Here is a 24087-nt window from a genome sequence, read left to right as displayed (position 1 = left end):
ATACTCTGTCTCTACAAAATTGCAAAAGTCCTTTAGTGATTCGACTCTCACAGTATAAATAGAGAAATGATTGTAAATTACCCTAACCAGCATTTCTGTATTGACTGGTAGCCCATCAAAACTATAATGCACAGTATTATTTAAATCATGTGCTGGACAACCAATTCCAATTAATTTATCATTAAGTTTTTCTTTTAGTTTAAAATACACATTATTTCTTCCAGCTCTTTTGACACCACTGAAGTTAGTATTACAGTTATCACCAGAAAAAGAGATACATTTAGTTATAATGTTCTTTTTGGTTAAAACATCACATATCATATTTGCAATTGTGTGTGATTGCTCATTGGGTTGATTAATTATATCTAATAATTTACATTTAGTTCCATCGTTTTGATAGTCAAAGTACTGAATTAAAATTGGGAATATTTTCAGTGAACCATGATTGCTAGCATCTGTTGAAATGCTTATATATGGTATGTTCTTTAAATCATTCATTACAAGATCAATTGTATGTGGTTCAAAAATATTATTTACGATTGCCTCAGCCTTGGTCCTGCCACACAACATTTTTTGACAAATATATGAATCAGGAAACATTCTTTTCATTAGCAGAATCCAACAATCCAGCGAGCAGTACGATTGGTGATGCATTACTGTATGATATGCTACCACGCCTTCAGAAGCTCTGATGAGTTTAACATCCTTGTTAGGTACAATAAATTTTTCCAAAACATTTGATGAAGCCGATGCACATCTGGTGTTACGCTTATGTTTTTCAGTGTTCAGATGTTCTTTCAAATCAAGTTTTGCTTTATTTGCAACAGAAATAACACTATTGCAAATGATATAGATTACATCATGTTTAGTTTTACCTTTCTTAAATGAGGGATGTTCTTGAAGCATTTCATTAGTTACTATGCACTTCCTTTTTCCCATGTTTTTGCAGAAATACTGCATACCATACATTGCTTTCTTTTGAAAAACAGTAGCAACTACTTGCCAGGGACAAAAACATAAAATGATACTTTGATATTATCAATGTTTTTACTGTGATAGTGTGTACTGTGGCACTTTTCTGTTATAGCCACCGTAACTTCTGCGCTATCTATTGGTGGCCGTGTAAGCTATTTTTCCTTGGTGATTTTAATGTTCACAACTCCATTTGGTTTCAGTTTTCTAGTCATGCGGGCCCTGCTGAGGCTTTTGCAATTACTAACAATTTCGCACAGATTGTTCATTTACCCACCAGAATTCCAGACAATACTCAGCCAACACACTTAATCTTTTTTTCATGAACCACCCTTCCAAGTGCACAGTTAAGACGAATGGTCCTCTGGGTATCTCAGATCACAACTTGATGATGATTTGGCATTACAAAAAGAGAATGAGATGATCTGAAAGATTTCTACTCTTCATTTCCTTGGTTGAATTACTGTTTAAATCTTCTGATGTTTGCTCAGATCATGTCAGTGGAATTATTCTTGTAGGAATAAAAAAAACCTGCATTCCACACTCCACCTTAACCTGTGTCAGACAACTAACACACTTTACTCCACCTTAACATCTTGGTTTTCCAATAAATGTGCTAAGCTATTCAAGCTAAAAACATTGCATATTGCAATTGGCTTACATCCAAATCTCCAGCTTCATTTTCTGCTTAAACCAAAGCTCACAAAAATTGTAAAGCAGCTGTTAACCAAATGGGAGGCAAGCATTCCAGTCTCTTGCCAAAGCTGTTGGCTGCAACTTTTCCCTGTCTCTACTCTGACTTCTCTAAAACCTGATGGTTCTATTGCCATCTCAGCTAAAAATAAAGCCAACTCAAAAAGATGTCAGAAGAATTTTGAGCAATTTTTATGCAAGAAAGTTCCAGGTCCTGATGGTATTTGTCCACTTGGAATAAAAACCTGGACTCCTCAGTTTACTCCTGTTCTGTGTTGCCTTTTTTACAATTTTTGGCTAAGGTAAAGAAAGCCCACACGTGAAGCATGCAAAAGTTCAGTGAAATTTACCGGTAAAATTACTTTGCCGTAACGGCATTTGTATTGTTGCTTGCTCGGTAAACAGACTGTGGGTGTTATCGGTCTGGAGTAGAAGTTGAATCCCACGGGAGCTTGAAACCCTTCCGAAGTGGGGGGTTCTTTAGAATCACTAATTGAATTAGCTAATTTAATCAAGAACAGAGTCATATTGGAAGTTCTGGCATCGTAAAAAACGTTCGCAACTTAGTTTCACCGGTAAACCTTTTTGAAGTTTGCCGTGCTTCTCGTGTGGGCTCCCTTTACTTTTGCCTTTTTTTTTTTTTCTTAATAAACAATTTATCTACTAGTCCACCAGTGATTCTAAAGAAAAAAGGCCAGGTTACTCCCTCCACTTCGGGAGGGTTTCAATCTCCCATGGGATTCAATTTCTACTCCTGACCGATAACACCCACTGTATGTTTACTGAGTGAGCAACAATACAAATGGCGTTACGGCAAAGTACTTTTACCGGTAAATTTATCGAACTTTTGCGTGCTTCTCGTGTGGGCTTTCTTTACTTCACTGGTGTTTTTCCTTCTGCTTAAATTCACTCATGTCCAGTCAATTCCTAAAAAGGGTGACAAATCCCTACCATCCAGTTATCATCCCATGGCACTCACTTCTACTCTTTCTAAAGTAATGGAGGAATCCACCAACTGCTTAACTCCTAAACTATCTTGAAATTTTCCATCTGACCAATGAGTGCCAATATGGATTCTGTCAGTATTTATCTACTGGTGATATAATGGCTTATGTTACTCATCTATGGACAAATTCAATAGAAAAGTTTGGTGAAAGCCTTTAAAATGTCAAGAGCAACTGCTTTTGACATGTTAAAGGCTTTTGATCATGTCTGGCATAAAGGCCTTCTAAATAAGCTTCCATTTCCTTCTACCGACTATTTTTGCCTTTGGCAAAAATAGTCGGTACAAGAAAGCTTATTGCTAAACTTTATTGGAAACTTTATGCCAAACAGTATCATGTTTGGCACATAAAGGCCTTCTAAATAAGCTTAGATTAGAGACTATTTTTTGTAATTGGGTATCCAGTTTTCTCTCTATCCGCACACTGTGGATGATGGTAGATGTCTCTCTTTCTTCTGACTTCTCCACTAATGCGGGAGGGTTTCAATCTCCAAGTTGCAGTAATTTTTCTCCCACTCTTTTCCTCTTGTATATTGATTGACCTTGTTCCATTGACTGAAAATCAATTCATAGTTTTGCTGATGGCAGCGCAGTGCATTCCAACATCCAGTTTGAGAAACCTTGCCTTGCACAGCTTCAACTTTTCAAATATCTAATCCACTACCAATTCCTTAAATGCTGATCTCCAGGTAATTCTCCAGCAAAGAAAACTTAGTTGATTTCAATCCTAAAACTCAGTTCTGTCTTATATCTTGCAAAAAGGATTCTTCTGCTCCTATCTTCAATGATACTCCAATTTCTACACAAGTCACGTATTATCCTGACTTCTAATCTCTTGGCATAAGCACATCTCAAGTATTGCTTCTTGTGCATTTAAAAAACTGGGTTTTCTCTTTTGCTCTAAGCCTCGATTTTCTTCTAAACAACTACTCACTCTGCACAAATCTTGAATATCTTGAATACACCCTACCATGGGATATTGTTCCCACATCTGGGGTGGTGCCTCCATAACCTTTCTCAGGCTTCTGGATGCCATTCAAAAAGAGGGCAGTTAGTTTAATTAATGATCCATCTCTTTAATGTCAATGAGTATCTTTTATTTTCTTCAACCTTCACCCATATGTGGTACTAAGTACTATAGGTTCGAATATCTTTTGTGTTTGGAGTGTTCATACAAAAAAAAAAAAAAAAAAAAAAAAGGTTCTCGCAGATGCTGTGACACAATACAACATTGAAATCTTCTTCCTTTACCCCCCCCCCCAAAGTCACCAGCATTGGGAAAATACAGAGAAGGGCAACCAAGATTGGTGAGGGGAACAAAGGGGTGCTGTTACCAAGAAAGACTTAGACTGTAAATTGCAACAGTTGGAGACTACAAGGAGATGTAATTGAAGTGTACAAGGCTTTGAATTGTTTGAGCAAACTCAATGCCAATGAGATTCTTCCTCTTGCTCAGATTATGCACTTAAGGGGGGCATAAATTCAAATTGAGGAAAGACAGTTGGAGAATAAATGTGCAGAAATTTGTCTTTAGCCAGTGAGTGGTTGATTGCTGGAACAAACTTCCAACTGTCGTTGTGAAAGTTGATAGCTTAAATAAATTCAAGAAAGAACTGGAAAAACTTTTGGAGCAAATAAATAGGTGAAATTGGAAATGTTTTTTTTTTGCTGATGCTGTACAAGCTTGCTTTCTTGCATCATATGCTAATAGTCATATAATCATTACAAAAACTGCCTTTTCAATCAGGTGTTTCCATTACTTTATCCACCCCCTGTATGAATTAAGGTCACATGGATAGTACCCCATCACTCTGGTGAAATAATTTTGGGTAAATTGATTTTCTTTAAACTTTGCATTTTTTTAATTCAATTACGATTACTAAATATGGTTAATGATTGTGTTGTAAGCAAAATTTAGTACTTTTTTAGAATAACAACATCTACATTGTGTATGATATGTTATCCAGGTGTTCTTCCATCATATATGTTCTAAACAAAATTGAAACATGGTAAAAATAACATCTCCATTGTAGAGGTGGATTGCATGTGAGTGAATGAAGTCTACAGAGTATGGAGAAATGTTTTTACTTATGAAAAAAATCACTATAGCACTGTATTTAGCACAAAACCCTTATGCTGCAGTTATAAAAATAAACAGTCAAGAGGTGGCAGTCTTCTAACTGGCGCCTCTGTAGCTAGGTGGGAAGGAGCAGCAGTGCGTAGCACACGCTTCTTGATTAGACCGGGGTTCGAGCCTGTCACCACCAAATACGGAGGATGCGGAAGGGTCGGGGAATGACCACCGCATATCCCGGAGCAATATGGCCTTAGTTGCTAATGCTCCAAATAACAAACAAAGCAGTCTTCTAGCTCATGCTTCCAATAGTTTACATCTACAATAAAACTTGACATAATGGTTAGTGCAATAGCATCATTGTTATATGTAAGTGAATCACCAAAATGGCATCATTTTATCATATCTCATATTGTGAATACCTTCAAACAAGTTGCCTGATATTCACTACCTCAAATAAGCAATAAGCACTAACCATTACATCAAGTGAATTCCTCGTAGATTGAGGCCAAAATTGACAAAAAACTGCTCATTTGTCACTGGAAATTACTTCAAAAAGAATAAGTTTCTTTGTTCAATAAAATTAACTATAAACAGAGAACTTTTACTGAAAGGTAAAAGTTCTCTGTTTATAGTTAATTGTTTTAATTGAGCAAATTAAATGAGCAAATTTAATTGAGCAAAATATTTCTTCAGACTTAGCTGAGTGAACCGATAGACTGATTTCTGCCAATTTTGTCAAACTCAGTCATTAATTTTGTTAGAGAGAGATACTGTTGGAAATTTACATATATGTATGCGTGATTGTTCCTCTGCCAAAAAATATAGTTTAAATAGTATGCTATACTGCATGTACAGTGTATGTTAAATTATTAAATATGTTAATTACAGTACATAAAAGCTGAAAAATATTTCATTCTTACCAATTTTGCTTTCAACAGGTGATAAGGGTAGTCTACTTCATGAAATCACAGAAATTTGTAAGATTGAAGTACGAATTCATAAAATTGAATGTCTGGGGAAATTTTAGTTCATAATTCAGATGTTTGTAAACTGGGAACTCATAGTATAATGACAAAAATATAGAAATATCTTAAATGTTGAATGAAACATGAATTCACCAAAAAGTTGGTATTAATATGCATGAGTGAGCAAAATGTTTCTTCAGACAGCTGATAGACTGATTTCTGCCAATTTTGTCAAATCCAGTCATTAATTTTGTTAGAGAGAGAGATAGGAGCTGTTCCTAAAACATTGCATAAAAATGCATCATAGACTGAAATTTATACAATTAATCACTAAAATCAGTTGATTAATTGTTATAGTTATGCTAATGAACATAAATGAGTTGAAATAAGTGTGGTAAAGTAGTAGTCGTCCAAACCAAAGGAGAAATAAATGAAATCATTCTGAAAATTACAGTAATGTTGTTGATTAACTGTATTTTGTATTTGTTGAATGTGAATAAGTTGCTGTTCATTTAAACTATGGGTAGTCTTAAACTGCTTTATACTCATATTAAGGGTGGTCTACATACAGATTCTAGTTCACAAAGTCACCAAGATTGTCTTTCATCATTCTAGTCCATTCCATAATGAAATGGGCTTGATAAATTTCACACAGATAAATAAACTTACAGAGTGTATCCGTGAGCTCCTTGTACCATAACAGAGACCATATCGAAAATGTCTGGACATCAAACCCATGAAAACTACAATAAAAAGGCCCTGGAAAGGAGGAAGGAAAAAAATTGTACATTATATAAGATGAGATTTATTATTCGTATTTAAATATTGTTGATCAAAAAATTTTCATTTTGCCTAAGTTCAAGAATTTTAGCCCTATGTATTAAGAATCTGGACCTAATTTAAAAGTTTAGTATTTTAAGCACTAAATTAATAAGCACTAGTTTCCCCACTATACACTATAATAAATTACATTTTTTTTTTTTTCATATGAGGACAATTTATCATTTTGTCTTTTCTTAAAACTTAAGAGCACAGCATAACTACCAAATCACAGGGAAAAAAATTAGAATGAACAAAGAACATAGCTTATTTTTGAAAATGTCTATAGGCAGTGCTGGGCACCTTGCTTTTAAGCAACTAGGGCACTTTAATTGAAGGTCCTCAAAAGTTTTTCACACAATAGTACAAGTAGAAGAACAATTCCAAAGGCACACAGAATGACTTAAATGCATGATTCAGATTACAGTATCGAAATTTTATGTGTAGGCATTATCATTTAATAGACAAATTTTTCTGTAATGGCATCACTTTACTAAACAGTTTTATCTGTTTATTTTATTTATGTGGTTTTTTTGCCCCCCCCCCCCCACACACACAGTGATTTTTGTAACCAAAGTCTGTTAATACAGCAGTGGTGGTGGCCTTTACCTGACAGGTGGATCCTTAGAAAATAATGTTGCTGTGTTTAACATTAATCAATGATTAAAAATCTGAAAATTTTTCTACCTTCCTAAATATATTTAGTCATTTACTTCAGTACTGAAGTAGTTACTTCTGAAGTGATTTTTTTGTTTTTTGTACAGAAATTGTGTGTGCAAACTTGTCAGTTAACCTTCCACTGGCTTTGCTATTTGGCTTTTTGCATAAAGAGTGGTGTGGTACCAAACAATCACCAGTGCTGTGTTTGTTTACAGTTTCATGTTAATTGTTTTTCTTTTCCCACTATTTCAATAGACATCTAGTCTTACCTTGGTTGGTTTTGAAAGCTTTATTATTGTTTTCACACAGTGAAAACAGGAACACAAAACCCAATATTTTTCAAGATAGCCACTAACACTATGGGAAGCAATTTACAGTTTCAAAATTTCACACTCTGAAGCATGCCAAATTTGAAATAAATTCAAAAAACAGAGTTTTTTAAATATTAAAAAAATACATTAAAAGTATAAAAAAAAGGTAAAGTGCAGCCATTATCAATGCACTGCAGGATGGAAGCCTCCTCAACAATTCATACTGAGGGAAATGGACCATAATCTGCCACGGTGGTCCAGTGTGGGTTGGCAGATCGACCGTATTCAGCAGTCAGGGGCTTGAACCCCAGTCTACTCAAAGAGCGTGCACTACTGCACTCCCGCTCCTGACCACTCGGCTATGAAGGCACATTAAAAGTGTAGAAATAATAAATAAATATATTCCGTTTATTAGCTGTTAGTCAGGAGTACCATACAATACAGAGAGACAACATAAAGACAAACTGAGCGCTGGTTGCAGGTTTGTCCAGAAGCATACTGGACAAAGTGACAGACCAATGTAGCTTTGTCTCTGATGTAACACCTATAATGATTCAGAATTATACTGACAATGACACACATACTCCGGGACAACCAATGAAACAGCTATTGGGGCTTACAAGTTAACAGAAAACAAAGTTATAGTAATAATAATAAAATAACAATGATACAAATAAGTAATAATGAAATGATGAAATGAGATAACTAGAACAAAATATTGTTTAATAAATTAAAATGGAATTAAAGATAGATTAAACCAGAAAGACATAATATTCAAAAGGTAAGTGACTAAAACAATATCTAAACTGTAAAATCTGGGTGGGAGGGAGAGCAAAGATGCAACATGATGGTTATTTTTTGTTTGGTTGAGATTCGTTAGTATTAGTTTAGCTGCCTGGGATAGAATAGTTCTGTTTTGAACTATTAAGACAGTCTAAATTCAATGAGTTAACAAAGAAAAGAGTATTGAAGGGGGAAGTGCTTTTCAGTCAAATGGAGTTCTGGTTAATGAAGGGGAAAGGGTAGGTTTAGATCTTGAAGACTTCCTAGGAATTTTCCATGCCATGAATTCCCAAATTTCTGAGTAATCAATGAAGACACAATTTGGCAAAGAATGAGAGATTGTTGTGCCAAATAGAAAGAGAAAAATGAGAATAATTAAAACAGACAACTAAGAAAGACTGGGAAAAAACGCTCATAGTGGGACTTAAAAAAATGTTCATTTGAAAAACCACGATTCGAGAGAAGCGATTTTTTTAAAATTTGCATTGGCAACACCAGCCCAGACAGGAGAAGCATATAAAATTTTTGGCTTGATCATTTTGGAGAAGAATTGGATAATAATATGGGTGGATGGATATGTTGTAGGTTTTTTTTGCAAACCAAATAGCTTTTGAGTTGTTTTGAAATGTTGTTTAAATGAGTGGAGAAGTTAATTTGGAGTCGTAGAAAATTTAAGATCCTTATAGCCAGACACAAGAAGAATCATTTGAGAATTTAGCGAGGCAGTGATAGGAAAGATGTTCTTTCTTAGAGAAAATTGAAGGTGACTAGATTTTGATGGGCAGAGGGAAACATTAAAAGAGCTAAGGTATGAAGAGAATTCTTTGAGAGTATTACAGATAATTATAGATGACTGAAATGAATTTGAGGTGGCAATGATTTTAACATCATCTGCATAAGAAATTACATGATTATGAGTTAATAAGAAAGATTGGAGGATTGCAGAGAAAACTATTGTGGATAGTGTACTCCCAAGAGATTCCAAAGGAGCATATGGAGCAACAAGATTTATTATTAAAGTTTGATACAAGAACCTTTTCTCATTTCAAAATGAGCAAAATATTGGCATTGTTTTTAAGCAAAATTTTGTATATTGTCTAAAAAGCCTCAAACATTTTTTATAAATTAAAAAGAATGTTGGGCACTTCTCAGACTTGCCACAATTTTTTTTCTACACTTTGGGGAGCCACTACCACCATCGGGTTAAATGCCAAAATGGATAAATCTGGTCAGTTTCATGCTGTTTACCAAGGATCTACATTTGAAGAACATGTCTGCAATAGAAGTCCATGCTGATGTGTTGGTAACAGAATTCTGCTCCAACATATTCCCCCTGTTGTTTGGTCAACTGGCAAAGTAATGGATTCTGTTGTTTGGGATGCTCAGGGAATGGTGCTTATTAATTACTTATTGGTATATACACCAATGAGCCAAAACATTATGACCAGCGAGTCGTTATGCAAGTCGAAGCAACTGCAGGTGAACTACGGTGTGTGCACAGGTCGGGACACGGTATAAAAACACCTGATATGGAGCTCCGTTAATCAGTGTTACTCTTGTTCTTCAGATGGGAAAGGCAGCAGACTTAAGCGAGTTTGACAAAGGCCAAATTGTAATGGTCAGATGACTGGCTCAGAGCATATCCAAAACGGCATAGCTGGTGGGGTGCTCACAATCAGCCGTGGTTAGTACCTACTGAAAGTGGTCTGAGGAGAGAAAACCCACAAACCGCCAGTGAGATGTTGGATGACCGTGGCTCATTGATGCTCAAGGCGAGCGAAGGCTCTCCTGGATGGTATGGGGCAACTGTGGTGGAACTTTCCAGTAATTGGAATGCTGGTGACGGGAGTAATGTGTCACAACACAGTACATCGAACCCTACTGAAAATGGGACTGCGTAGCTGCACAGGCTGCTCCAAGTGTCCATGCTAACCATGGTTCACCGGCGACAGCACCTACAATGGGCACGCAAGCATCAAAGCTGGACCTTGAATGATTGGAAGAAGGTCGTCTGGCCACATGAATCACGTTTCCTGTTGCACCATGTGGATGACCAGGTACGTGTGCGTGTGTCGTTTACCTGCCTGGGGAAGTTTCATCTTTCTGAAACCTCAGAAAGGGAATTTTTGTATATTTCTTACCTTCATTATTTGAAAAGGGGTTTAAAATATTGAATATTGTTTTAAACAAACAGTTTGAATTTAATAGTAAGTAAAAAAATGTTTTGGCTATTTAAACACACATGAATAGAAATTTAAACAGTTCAAGGGCTTGGCATTACTGGTCATGCAGTGCATGACTTGCATGCCACAGATTTGTGTTTCTGTTTCTAAACTAAAATTTATGAAGAAATAAAAAATCCTTAAAAAAAAAAAAAGCCCTAAATAACTTTACATATTTTGAGGAGTTAGTTTTTACAAATCACCTTCATCATCCTTCTTGCAAATGTAAGAATTTACCATATCGGAGTGGAAAAAGTCAGAAATAAAGTGAGAAGTGTTGATATTTTGGGCTTTTACCTGTGCTCACCTGGAATCTGGAAAATCATAAGATTTACCAAATTCCAGTTTCACTCACTCGCTCGCACACACACACTCGCACACACACACACACACACACACACACACACGAGCCAAAACCACCTTTCTTCATGGAAGCATCTCACAGCATCTAGGAGTGACTTCACTAACCGTCACAGCATATATAGTAACTACATAGATAGTGGCTATCAGTTCATCAATACAACCTGTGCAACGAGGAAAGGGAGGGCCTGATGGACTTTGAAAGGGAAATGATTTACACTGCTAGGATGGCAGGACCAGCATTTAAACAACCGCGGACATTGTTAGCTGTTTGAGAGCGACCATAATAAAGGTGTGTGTACACAGGGAGACCACCACTTGTTGAAGTGAATGAATGAATGATGGTTGGCAAGTACTATCCAGGAGAACAGATGGCTCATGATCCCTCAGTTAATGGCAGACTACAACCAGAGTGTCTGACCACACAGTCCAGTGTACCCTTTTTGAGGATAGGTTGGGGAGTAGGCAACCTGTTCGGGTACCCATATTGACCATCATCTACACCTCTACCTGCAGTAGACACAGGAGCAGCATTCCTGAAAATTTGACGACTGGAAATGTTACCTGCTCCATCACCATGATGGAGCAAGGTTTCAGCTCCATCATGGTGATGGATGGGTGCATATTTGACAGCAAGCAGGTGAACAGATGCAATTAGACCACACAGTTGAATGAAAACCGGCCAGTGGTGGTGGTCGTATCATGGTTTTAGGGATGTTTTCATGGACATCACTGGGTCCCCTCATCCTCATTGAACACACCCTCACCTACAGTTCTTAGCATTGTTTTAGACCAAGTTTTGCTATACATATTGACCACATATCCAAATAGCACTGGACTCTTTCATCAAAACATACCCCATATTGTGCAGGAATGGTTAGAGAATTATGTCCAAGCATTTTCTGTGTTCCCCTGCCATTGCACTGTAAAGCCAACAACAGCTTCCTTGGCCACCAAATTTCCGCCCAATATCAATCTCATTGAATGTTTTGTGGAATGCGGGGGTATGGAGCATTTGCCAGTCCATGCCAGTACCTCACTCCATTGCCGAATTTCGGGACATTCTTCAGTCTAGCTGGTCCAGAATACCTGGAACACTTTCCACAGTCTCATAAAGTCAGTGAGCAGTTATCATGGCGAAAGGCAGTTCAACATGCTGTTAGGTAGGTGGACATAATTTATTGGCTCATGAGTGTATATTCAAGGTATTTCAGTTAAAAGGCACCAAGGTGTCACCTTATTTTTAGGCTATTTGTTGTCTGGATGTTTTTTTTTTTTAGTTAATTTTGGAATTTGATGTTAAAACTGGACTGTGTTACAATTTAGATTTTATAATATACAACTTAAAATTTTGCCAGTGGGAAAGTTCTCCATCTTGTTTAGTCTAAAAACATCAAAGATATCTTCAGAAATGCTTTCATTTGAAAAAAAAAAAAAAAAAGAGTGGCTGTATGGTGGTCTGCACTCTTCAGTATATGTTTAGTGTAGAACAACTTAACTGTACAGGCCATTTGTATTGCATCTCCTCGCATTAAAAATGCTGTTATTTCTCACCCCCCACCCAAATAAAATTGGTTAGAAAAAATTGAAATTTCCCACTGGCAAAATTTTAAGTTGTATATTGTAAAATCTAAATTTTTATTAGATTAGGTGGTGAATTTAAAAATTTCAGCCCAAATATGACAAAAAAAGGGGGGAGCAGACGACAAATAGTCTAAACCTAAAAATAAGCAAAAATAAAACCACTGGTGCTTTTTAATTGAAACCTCATTGCTCATTTAATGAATTCCCTGAGAATGAAGCCTTGTTATAACACAGTTGGCACTTTTTTTTTTTTTTTTGACAATAGTTGAATGTATGCCATCCAAACCAGGAGGTCTCTTGTTTTGTCCCATTGTGCATGTGACACTTTTTTTTTTTTTTTTGTTTTTCTTGCTTTTTTTTTATAAATAGTGTATGATTTCAAACACTTATTCTGTCAGTGGGCAAAGTGTCAGCAAGGGTTTAAAGAAATTATCAGAAATGAAAAATTATGTTACTCAAAAATGACATGGAAACTAAAAGCAGTAAGTTAGAAACTAAAGTGGGTCATAATAAAGAGAGCAGAAGCTGGTAACAAGAAAAGTAAAGTGGCACAATATTTCAGATTGGTGCAATCAACTTTGAAGACAATTTTAAACAGATAAAACTAAAACATCCATGCAGAATTGTATGGTTATTAGTGCAAGAAAGTCAACATGCACCCAAAATAGTGTTATAGAAAAGATGGAAAAAATGTTAAATGTTTGGGTGGGTGATATAGTGGAGTGTACCACAGTTGGCAGTACAGCACAAAGCATTAAGTTTATTGTCTAAAAGGAAAGGAAGCTAGTGCAATCACTAAGGAATTATAGCTTCCCATGGCTGGTTTGAAAAATTTAAAAAACATGCCAGAATAGTGTTTGCATTACAGGTAAAGCTGCAAATAGTGATACAAAGCAGAATTTATTACACATCTAAAAACTGTAGTAGATACCTTCTGAATTTGGTATTCAACTTGGATGATTATTAATATTTATTTTATTTTATTTTATTATTATTTTTATATATATTTTTTTTTGTCTAACAATCTGAAATTAGAATAAGTTAAATTTTGAACACATTCATAATTAATGGTTTTGTCCAAATGCTTGAACCAGAATACTGGGTGTATAACATTCACATGTTTTGGTTTAAACTTTTGACAAAAAATATTTATTTTTTTTTGTTTATCAGTTATTCTTGACCTGGTTGTTAATATTTTCCAATTCAAGTGCTGGTATTAATGGTTAAAAAAAAGTAATAACCATTATATTACCAAGCCCCACAATGACTTGACCAAATGTTCCAAAATATTAATTCAAAACTATTACTAGGATAATAGGTAAACTATTTCCAGAAATACTGAAAATATTCAATATTTCTGGAAATAGGATAAAACATCCAGGTTTTACATCTGTCTACAAATCACTGATCACTGAACCAACAATGATCCAGAAATTTAAGCAATTTTGGACATTATTTCTGAGCAACCAGTGCTTATTTTAGTTCACTTTATAGCAAAAATAACCCAGTTACATATATTAATCATGATGTCAAAAAGTGTATTTTCAGTTAACAAAGTCATAACTTTAAAGCATTTGATTGAATTCTGTATGCAATTATTAACAGTGATGAATCCTGACCTGCCTTACTTTGTAAACTCACAGTATTCAGAGTTATCCAGTCCCTTACCCTCCTAAATTCAACACATTGTTACTAATTTGTTTTTTTTTTCTTTTGTATTTTCTGAATATATTGACTTCTCTTTCCATCAGGTTATGTATTATCAGTAGGGTTCGGATTTTTATGTATTATCATATTCATTTTTTATTTACATAAAGGCATGAAACTTAGTGTGTTCCATGTTACATGGTCTGAGGATCTTAAAGAAGCTTGTTTATAATTTCATATTTCATCACATTTTACACATTAGGTCATAATTTCAAAAAAAAAATGAAATATCATATTTAATAGCATATTTTATACTTGTTGACATAAAACTTTCATATTTCATCTTACAATAATCAACAAATTATTTATCAAATTGATTTAAAATATATTTCTAAAAAACCGTGAGAATTTACATTTAATCATTTCACATTCCAGCGTTGGCGGGCAAGAGCAGCTAAATCCCAAAGTTATTTTGATTGACTCTTTAGTCACAACCACACCGTAGTGTCATTTTAGCTATAATTTAAAACTTTACAGTAGTAGTATAAGGTGTACTGATTCATTGAATCAGTACACCTTATACTGATTCAATGAATTATTCGTTCAACTTATTTTATACAGTAGAAACCTCAGCTGTTGGTGAAATGAAGTCAAAATCGAGCTTTTTAGAAAATGAATTTCTTTTGTAGAAGAGTCTAAAGACACATACCAAATGGATGGAAAAATAATATATTGCAATGCGTGCAATATATTATAATATATAAAGTATATATAAAGTAAAATATATAATATATAATATATATTATAATATATTACAATATATAAAGAGGTACAGAAATTAATTAATAAATATAATATCTGTGTAGATACACCATAGATAACTCTTAAAGAACAACTACGATAGTAGCATGAAGGGCATCATTTCTTCTGTACCTCATACTGTGTTCTTCCTTCCCAACGAGTTGCCTATATATTGCACTATCTCGAATAAGTACAGTCAGTCCTCGTATAGCACGATAGTTGTGTTCCTAGAAACCATCGTGCAATATAAACAACAGGACCTATGGGAAAAATGGGGTTAGGTGCCGACCACCCAAGATTGAACACACATTTGTAACCAAAACATTACCAAACACAATAAATAATCGTAATAAAATACGTATTTTATTACGACTATTACGTAATAAAATATTGCTAATTCTTTTGCTTCTATCGTAAGCAAACTTGTTTTTTGTTTGGTTTTCTATCCAAACAGATGACAGCCGTTCCGTCTCTTCCAATTCTTGTGTCTTAATCTAATGGATTTTAATTACACTTTGAGTTGTTCCTGCTATGAAAGTTTTTTTTTATTTTCTCTGCATTCTTTGTAATTCTCGGTGATGCCTCATTTAGGTCTGTAGCACGTGCAGTATCACAGTTTCATTTCGCTCAAAGCGTTTCACAATTTCATATTTTTTCTCTATCGACAGAGGCGGACGGGCCATAAGCCTTACCGGGGAAACCCCAGTGGGCCGGAGTGATTTTGGCCATAAATGCTAGTATGAGGCCACTATAAATTTTCCCGGGTAAGAATTTTTGACCCAGTCCGCCTCTGTTTTTCGATATTGCTTTTCTTTTTCTCTCTAAATCTGTAGTGTCTTCACCAGGACGCTTCCTTTTCACACCTTTTAAGTATTTTACTCATTTTTAGGGAATAAAGCACAATTACAAAACAAGGAGGCACGCTTGATACACATAAAGCTGCGTGTGTGTAGCAACTGAATAAACAACGCCGTAAAGGCAGAGACACTATTAACACCTCACATTTTACTAAAGCACATTTCTAGGGGTTACTACCATAAAACAATAAAAACAATTTCCAGTTACGTTCCTGCTAGTGGAATCTGTTATAAACTGGTAGTAAACTCGATCTAATTGCATTTGCGATAATACCGATAGCTGGAATTGTGTGGGTTTTTACATTATTATGGTAAAATGTGTTTCCCCTTCACTGATATAAAAAACGTAAATACATTTTCAGAATCTTCTCTTCATTCCTATCGTGTTGCGTTTGGTTGGGGTGATTCCGCGTTCGACTGCCATTTCTTGTAAACACAAAGGCGAATCGTGCATAAGCGAATTCGGTTCGTGTTATATAAGATATCGTTCCCCTATTTATAAATCGTGTATGATCGAATTCGTGTAATGTAAACACGTGTTATACGAGGACTGACTGTAATGCTTCACTAATAGAAAAGACTATTGTTACTTATTCTCAGTGGGTACCATCACTCAGACAGCACCGTTTCAAAGCTAGTTGGCTTTTCATCGGTGGGTGGTGGTAAGACAAATAACAACAGTCTTCTCTATTAGTGAAGCATTACTTATTCGAGGTAGTGCAATACATGGACAACTCGTTTTGAAGGAAGAGCACAATATGAGATACAGACGAAATTATGCCTTTCACACTACTATCGTAGTTCTTTAAGAGTTACCTCTTGTGTATATAATATAGAATCTTAAAACTCTTGAATATTATGCCTTGTTGCATTTAGTTTATTTAAGTAAATTAATTAATTACCTGGTAATAGATCTATCATAATTTTTATTTTTGGATGCTTCGATATATGGACATACCAAATTTAATGCTCATGCATATTTATCTTAAATAATCTTAATTAATCTTAAATAAATATATAAATACATTTTTAAGGTTCCATGTGTGAAAGTGTCCCAATTACAACAGCATAACGTTACTGCTTTGCATGAAGCAAATGTAAGGAGAAGGAGAATTTCTTGGGTGCGTACTACATAGCAGCTGTTTACTGCAGAAAAACACCAGATCCATTCTTTGCCGATTTATGCCAAGCAATGGTTGCCGCAAACATTCCTTGGAACAAAGTGAACAATCCGGTCTTCAAAAGCTTCTTGGAAAAATACTGCGGAAAAATTACCTTGAGGACTGCTATAAATCGGTATGCTCTCATTGATTTTATTAAATAATTTAATATTTAATAAAATCCAAAAGACTGAATGCTGTGTAGACTATATTTTAATTAATTTAATTATTTACTTATTACTTGAAGTGTCTAAACAATATATCTGCGAAGATATTGGAAGCAGCTGTGTATGAGGTTATGTTCATCTGTATCAATGCAGCCAGTGCTATGTTGCCATTTTTGAATAAAGTCCCTCTGTACTGTTTTCTTTCCTTCATCATTTCTGTACCTCATTAGGTTCCTCTGATATGCTTTTCGCATATGCAAAATTTCCCAAGTTTTAGAGGATACAGCCGTTGAAGGACTTCCTCTAGCTCCCGATGTCATTAAGGCATTTAATTTTGCCCGATAACATCTTGTGATGTTGAGAGGTCCTTCTGTGCTTACAAGCGAATATTAACAGATGATAGAAGGAGATTTAACTCCAAAACATTTGCGATGGAAAGTACTTAGCAACTTAAGTGTTAGTAGCCTAGTACCTTAGCCTATACATTTTGGTTTTTGTATGTTTAAAAAAAATTATTTTAATGTTTATATTTCAAAAAAAAACTTGCAAATTAAAAGAATAAAAAAAGTAAATATTATCATTTATACGGTACGTAAGGGTAAATTATTTATCATATTTAAGGTCATATTTGGTTCAATTTAATGACATATTTTCATCGTGTTTTGACATTTTTAAGGTCATAAAAATCCGAACCCTAATTATCAGATAATTAAACTATATTATATTTAAAGATATATAAAAAAACATAAACAACTTACCAGCCAAGAATTAAATATTTGAAATATAGGATTAAATGTTGGAACTTCCTCAAACCCCAAGTTAATAAAGGCAAATACGGCAAATGTCCAGGTAATGTCAAATAGTAAGGTAACAATGATGTTAGCTCTGGTGGCAGTACTAAAGAAAACAGAATAATCCCTTTATGAATCAAATATCAATGTTGATTTTTTAAAATCAACAATACAGTTTGGAAAGCTAAAAATATATTCATAACTGAATTTTTTTTTTTTTTTTTTTTTTTTTTTAATCCTCCCATCCTAAGTAAATTGATTCAACTATACTTGACTCAATTGTTTTGATACTAGTATAGTCCTCCTTTCAGGAGGAGAGCCTCAACCTGATTAGTGTTGCTCTGGCAATGCATCAGTAAATTTACCATCCATGATATTGGTAAATTTTAGATAAACAAATCTTACAAAAGAAAAGAACAGGAGAGACTGCTGCTACAGGGATGGGATACACTTAAATAGAAAGGGTGCAAGAATATTTGCTGATGTCTATCGAGGCAGTATTAGGTGGGTCGGAAAACTGTTAGCTTGGGGAGGGGCTACAAGGACTAATAGATTAACAGTAGCCACTGGCAGAGGTGAAAGTGATTCTTGCACTGCTTCTATTCAAATGAGAAGAAGCCTGGAAAACAAGATGCAGGATATTTCAGAGACTGCTGGGAGCCATTCCGGTACAAAAAAACACATGGGTTGTGTTAGGGTAGCTAAGAATAGGAACATGTATACTTGCGTGTACACCAATGCTAGGAGTTTCGTAAGTAAATTTGATGAATTTGAGGTATTGCTCAAAGCATCAAAGGCGGATATCATTGGGATATCAGAGATGTGGTGTCACATAGATATAAGGAATGCGGAACTGGAATTTGGGGAATACAATGTGTATAGAAAGGATAGACAGGACAGGAGGGGAGGAGGGGTTATGCTATTAGTTAAAAAACACATAAAATCCAAGGAAGTGAAGCCAGTCGACATCGCCGAACAGTGCAGTGTAGAGTCAGTTTGGTGTGACATAAGCATTGGGAGATCAAAATTGAGAGTAGGAGTGTGCTATAGGCCTAATGACTCTGATGAGTATAATAAGAAACTGTACAGGGATATAGAATGGGCCAGTAAATCAGAGAGTCTTATAATGGGGGATTTTAATTTCCCAGATATTGACTGGAATTTGTGGGTTGGTCACTCACACACACTAGCGAGGCTTTTGTGGATTTATTGGATGATTGTTTTCTACATCAGCATGTTCAGGAGGCAACTAGAGGGAGTAATACTCTTGATCTGATTATCAGTAATGATTCTTCATGCATTAAGAATATGCAGATAAAGGAACCACTAGGTGGCAGTGATCACAGTGTGCTGAAGTGGGATTTACAAAAAGAGGTAACTACCATCAGGAGTAAAGGGAAGGGTTATTGCTTTCGTAAAGGCGACTATGATAGTCTGAGACAGTATTTAAATTCTATACAGTGGGACCAACTGATGATGTTACCAACAGCAAATTCAAAATGGGAAGCATTCGAAGAACTTATCTCGGAAGCTACTAGGCTTTACATACCAACTAAGAAATATTGTTCAAGGTTTAGGCCTAAATAGATGTCAGATGAACTAAAGACACATGGCAGAGACGAAGAATGCATGGGATACATATAAATTAACACATGACACAGAAGCCTATGATACATATAAGCTGGTCTGTAACCAAACCACAAAGGCACATTATGAGAAATCTTTGGCAAAGGATGCAAAGAAAAACAGCAAAGAATTCTTTACTTATGTAAACTCTAGAAGGAAGGGAATGAACCAGATTGGTCCACTTGATATTGATGGTTCAACTGTTGATGATCCTGCTCAGGTAGCTAACAAACTAAATGAATATTTTGCATCGACATTTGCACATTAGGAGTTATTCAGTGAGGGGAATGCCAGAGGTGTATTCAACTCTGGCAGTAAGCTAGATGATTTCGTACTAACTGAGAATAAAGTGGAGGAGAAATTGTTGAAGATAAACACAAGAAAGGCACCTGGGGTGGGTGGGATCTATCCAGTTATATTAAAGGAGGCAGCAAAGGAAGTAAGCAAACCCTTAGCCATAATTATGAGAGCTTCCTTGGACTCAGGGGAAGGTACCCACAGACTGGAGATGTGCAAATTTTACCCCAATTCACAAAGGAGGATCAAACGCTGACATAAGTAATTATAGACCTGTGAGTTTAACTTCTGTTCCAGGAAAATTAATGGAGGCACTGGTTAAAGAAGCACTGCATGATCATCTAGACAAGACTTCAGTTATAGCTCGGACACAGCATGGTTTTGATAAAGGGAAGTCTTGCCTGACCAATTTGATTGGATACTATGATGCAGTCACAAATGAGCTTGATGCAGGGAATAACTTTGATATTATATACTTGGATCTTAGAAAGGCTTTTGATACTGTTGCACATGGAAGACTGCTGCACAAATTGGAGCAGTGTGACATTGGAGGCAAATTGCTGCTGTGGATAAAGGGGTGGTTGAGGGGTCGAAGACAGAGAGTGGTAATCATCGTGGACTAATGTTATTAGTGGAGTTCCTGAGGGTTCAGTGTTGGGTCCATTATTGTTTTCTGTATTTATAAATAATATTGATAATGGTATATCAAGTTTAATGTCCGAGTTTGCAGAAGATACAAAGGTTGGCAGGGTTGTTAAGGACACTACTGGAGCTATGCTACTGCAACAGGATCTGGAAAGGTTGAACAGATGGGCTGAGAGGTGGCAAATGAAGTTTAACATTGACAAATGTAAAGTACTACATATGGGAAAGGCACCTCCATAGCCAGGTGGGAAGGAGCAGCAGTGCGTAGCACACGCTTCTTGATTAGACCGGGATTCGAACCGGTCACCACCAAATATGAAGAATGCAGAAAGGTCAGCGAATGACCACCGCATATCCCGGATCAATATGGCCTTAGTTGCTAATGTTCCAAATAACAAACAAACAAGCAAACATATGTGAAACAGCAACCCCAGAGCAACATATGAACACTGACAGTGGTAGAGAATGAAAAGGACCTGGGAGTAATTGTGCAAACAGATATGAAGTTCCCTGAGCAGTGACGACAGGCTGCAAGAGTAGTTCATGGTGTCTTGTTAATGATATCCAGGAATTTTTCTAGCAGGGATAAGGAGGTGATTATTCCCTCGTATAAGGCAATGGTCAGGCCACACCTCGAGTACTGTATACAGGTCTGGAGGCCTCATTTCAAGAAGGATGTAGAGCTGCTGGAACGAGTTCAGAGAAGGGCAACAAGATTAGTGAATGGAACAAAGGGTTGCTCTTATGAAGAAAGGCTGAAGTTTTGCAAATTACAGTGTCTAGAGACTAGGCACCAGCGAGGGGATTGACAGAGGTGTATAAAGCCTTGAATGGTTTGAGCATGCTCAATGCTGATGGGATTCTTCCTCTTGCTCAGAATAATCACCTGAGAGGGCATAAATTCAAATTGAGGAAAGGCAGATGCAGGATAGATGTGCGGAAATTTGCCTTTAGCCAGCGGGTAGTTCGTTGGTGGAACAGACTTCCATCCCTTGTTGTAGAAGTTGATAGCCTAAATAAATTTAAGGCTCAGCTGGACAGGTATTTCGAACGAACGGAGGGGTAAGGTGGAAATTTTTGTTTGGCTGATGCTGCATAAGCTTGCTTTCTTGCATCATATGCCTCTACTAATGCTAATGCTAAAAAGAAGAAATAATGTCAAATGAAAGCAAGATAAAGTGAAAAAAACTTTTGAATAGTTTTTTGAAAACTTTTTAAATAGATGTCGGTGGGGAACTAACACATGTTCAGTAACTACTAGTATAATGAAGTGGTCCATTGCTAGAGTTATGCTAATCACTGAGTATTTTTTTCTTAAAAGGACTAACCTCATTAATTCAAAAGGTTTAGAAGTATTACTGTTAATAGGGTTTTGCTAAAGTCAACATGTGAGACTAATTATTCAATACATGATTAATAAAGCCTTAAAAACAGATTCAGCAATTACCAAAAATTTGGCAACAGATTCACAAGCTAGTAAAATCAGAAAATGTAATCCTTTAAATAACACTGAGCCCAGTCACTTTCCATTATGCCCATTTTATGTCAAACCATTCTACATATATAATTTTACCAATTGGACCATTGTTTTCAATTTTCATGATATTTATTTTATTGTAAATTATCAGCACATGGCCATACATTTATTAAAACTACTGAAATTATTTCTTTAAATTCCTAGAAGGAAGGTATTGGTGTTTGGCCCATGAAATTATTGGCAGTTTGCTGTAATTCATTTCAAATGTGTAAGCCAAACAATGGGCACTTTAAAAGAGCTAAGGATTTGAGATGGGAATCTGGGTGGCTGCCACATAGGCAAAATATTTGTGCATGTGTTGTTCAGAAATTAATCACTCCTAAGTTGACAGCACAACTGCCAATGTGCTAAGGAAATGGAAGGCTAGAGGTGACCTTTAGCTCAACAAGCAACCAGGTATGTATAAAATACTGAATGATCAGAGCCAATGCATCTTCAAACGGCTGGTTACCTAGTCTTACCATCAGGCTGTAAAGAGACTGAGTTAAGCTACTAGTGGCATGTGTTCTAACTACAGAGAACTTCAAACCCACAAACAAAAACAAATTCACACCATCAAACTGGCACCATAAAAGACATACCAAACCTAGAACAGTGGAAATCAGTCCTGCAGAGCAATGAGTTGTACTACATTCTCTCTGATTCTGGACCTGTTTAGATATGGGCCTGAAGAATGATTAACACTTGAGAGTGATGTCTTATCTGTGAACTTGGGAGGAGGTGATTAGTATGGATTAAGACCACTGTTGCAACTTTTTCATTGTTGCAGCACAGAGCCATGAATGCTGCATTCCACATCAGCATTTGGGATAATTCTGTGAGGCCTACACTGCTGCAATTTTTATGGAAGTAACTTTTACATCTGCCAGTATGATAATGCTAATATGCGATTTGAACAGAATAGTAATGGAAAATTGTATTCACAGAATCTCGACCTCAACCCAGCTAAACATCTTTGGTATGAATTGAATTAAAATGTGGAATTAGGGCAAAGCCAAGATGACCTTCTTTGTTTATGTTACAGAGCACACCACTAGCTTTCTACCAGAAATTAGTAGTCTTCCATGATGCACTGAAGTGGTCATAATAGTCAAAGATGGGCCAACTTACTATTAATTTTTTTAATAAATATATGCAGGCCCTGACTTTTGGTAGGATAGTGTTCAAACGGGAGGTGGAGGCACCCAGAACATTAGATTTGCATTAGATTTAGATTTGCAAACAGGTTCCCTAGAAGATTAAAAACAAAAGGGTTCTGTTCTGGATCACATATCACTGTGACCCAGAATGCAAAATATCCATTAATATTTATGTTCATATATGAATAATAATAATAGATTAATACAGGATGTCTCAAAAATATTGGTACAAACGTTTAGAGGAGGTAGGTAACATCTAAAGGAATGTGAATCGCATAGGAACCCATAACCGGAAACGTCACGGGAAAGTAGTAGCAGAGGCACAAGAAACAGAAATGACACAAGACAGTAATTAGTGGAACATTTATTTGACATAATATTAACAATGGAGTACGAGATGGGTGCATTTCATGATGTTACAACAGATGCTCGAAGGTTCCACCACTAGACGCGATGCATTTGTGACACTGACGCAGCATGGATTGGCAGACACGGTCGAACACACCTGGAGTTTCTTTGACAGTAGCAGCAGCGCAGAAGAGTCTCGCCACGAGATCCATTTCCGTCTCCACAGGCGATTCATACACGATAGATTTGAGTGCCCCCCCAACAGAAAGAAATCAAGGCTCGATAAATCAGGTGAGCGTGGGAGCCAGGAAACAGGTCAACCACGGCCAATCCATCGATGCCCAAAATGCCTGTTCAAATGGTTATGAACACACCATCCATAATGGGCAGGCGCCCCGGCATGTTGAAACCAAATGTTGCATCTCACATTTGCTGGAACATCGTCAAGTAACCCTGGTAGAACTTGTTCAAGAAAGATCCGATATTTAGCGGAGTTCATTCGGGATGGTAACAGGTATGGGCCGACTAAGCAGTCACCGACCATACCTGCCCACACATTTATTGCGAAGCAATGTTGTGCCGCACACCGTGTGGGTTGTCACGAGCTCACGCATGAGCATTGT

The 24087-nt window shown here is 36.2% G+C and overlaps 1 protein-coding gene across 1 annotated transcript in view; it reads right to left on the bottom strand.

Moving 5' to 3' along the window:
• Positions 1-24087, bottom strand: part of LOC150079130 (adhesion G protein-coupled receptor D1-like) — a 255790-nt gene that overhangs the window by 6000 nt on the left and 225703 nt on the right. Inside the window, exons 23-24 of the mRNA XM_090382962.1 lie at positions 17840-17978; positions 6380-6469 (exon numbers count right to left, since the gene is read on the bottom strand). Coding sequence (XP_090239088.1) covers positions 6380-6469; positions 17840-17978 — 229 coding nt within the window. The remainder of the gene's footprint in view (positions 1-6379; positions 6470-17839; positions 17979-24087) is intronic.

Source organism: Mastigoproctus giganteus, chromosome 10, assembly GCF_048544385.1.
Source record: "Mastigoproctus giganteus isolate SK-2022 chromosome 10, ASM4854438v1, whole genome shotgun sequence".
Lineage (NCBI taxonomy): Eukaryota > Metazoa > Arthropoda > Arachnida > Uropygi > Thelyphonidae > Mastigoproctus > Mastigoproctus giganteus.
The sequence above is the reverse complement of the archived record's forward strand: the minus strand, read 5'-3'. Positions and strand labels throughout refer to the sequence as shown.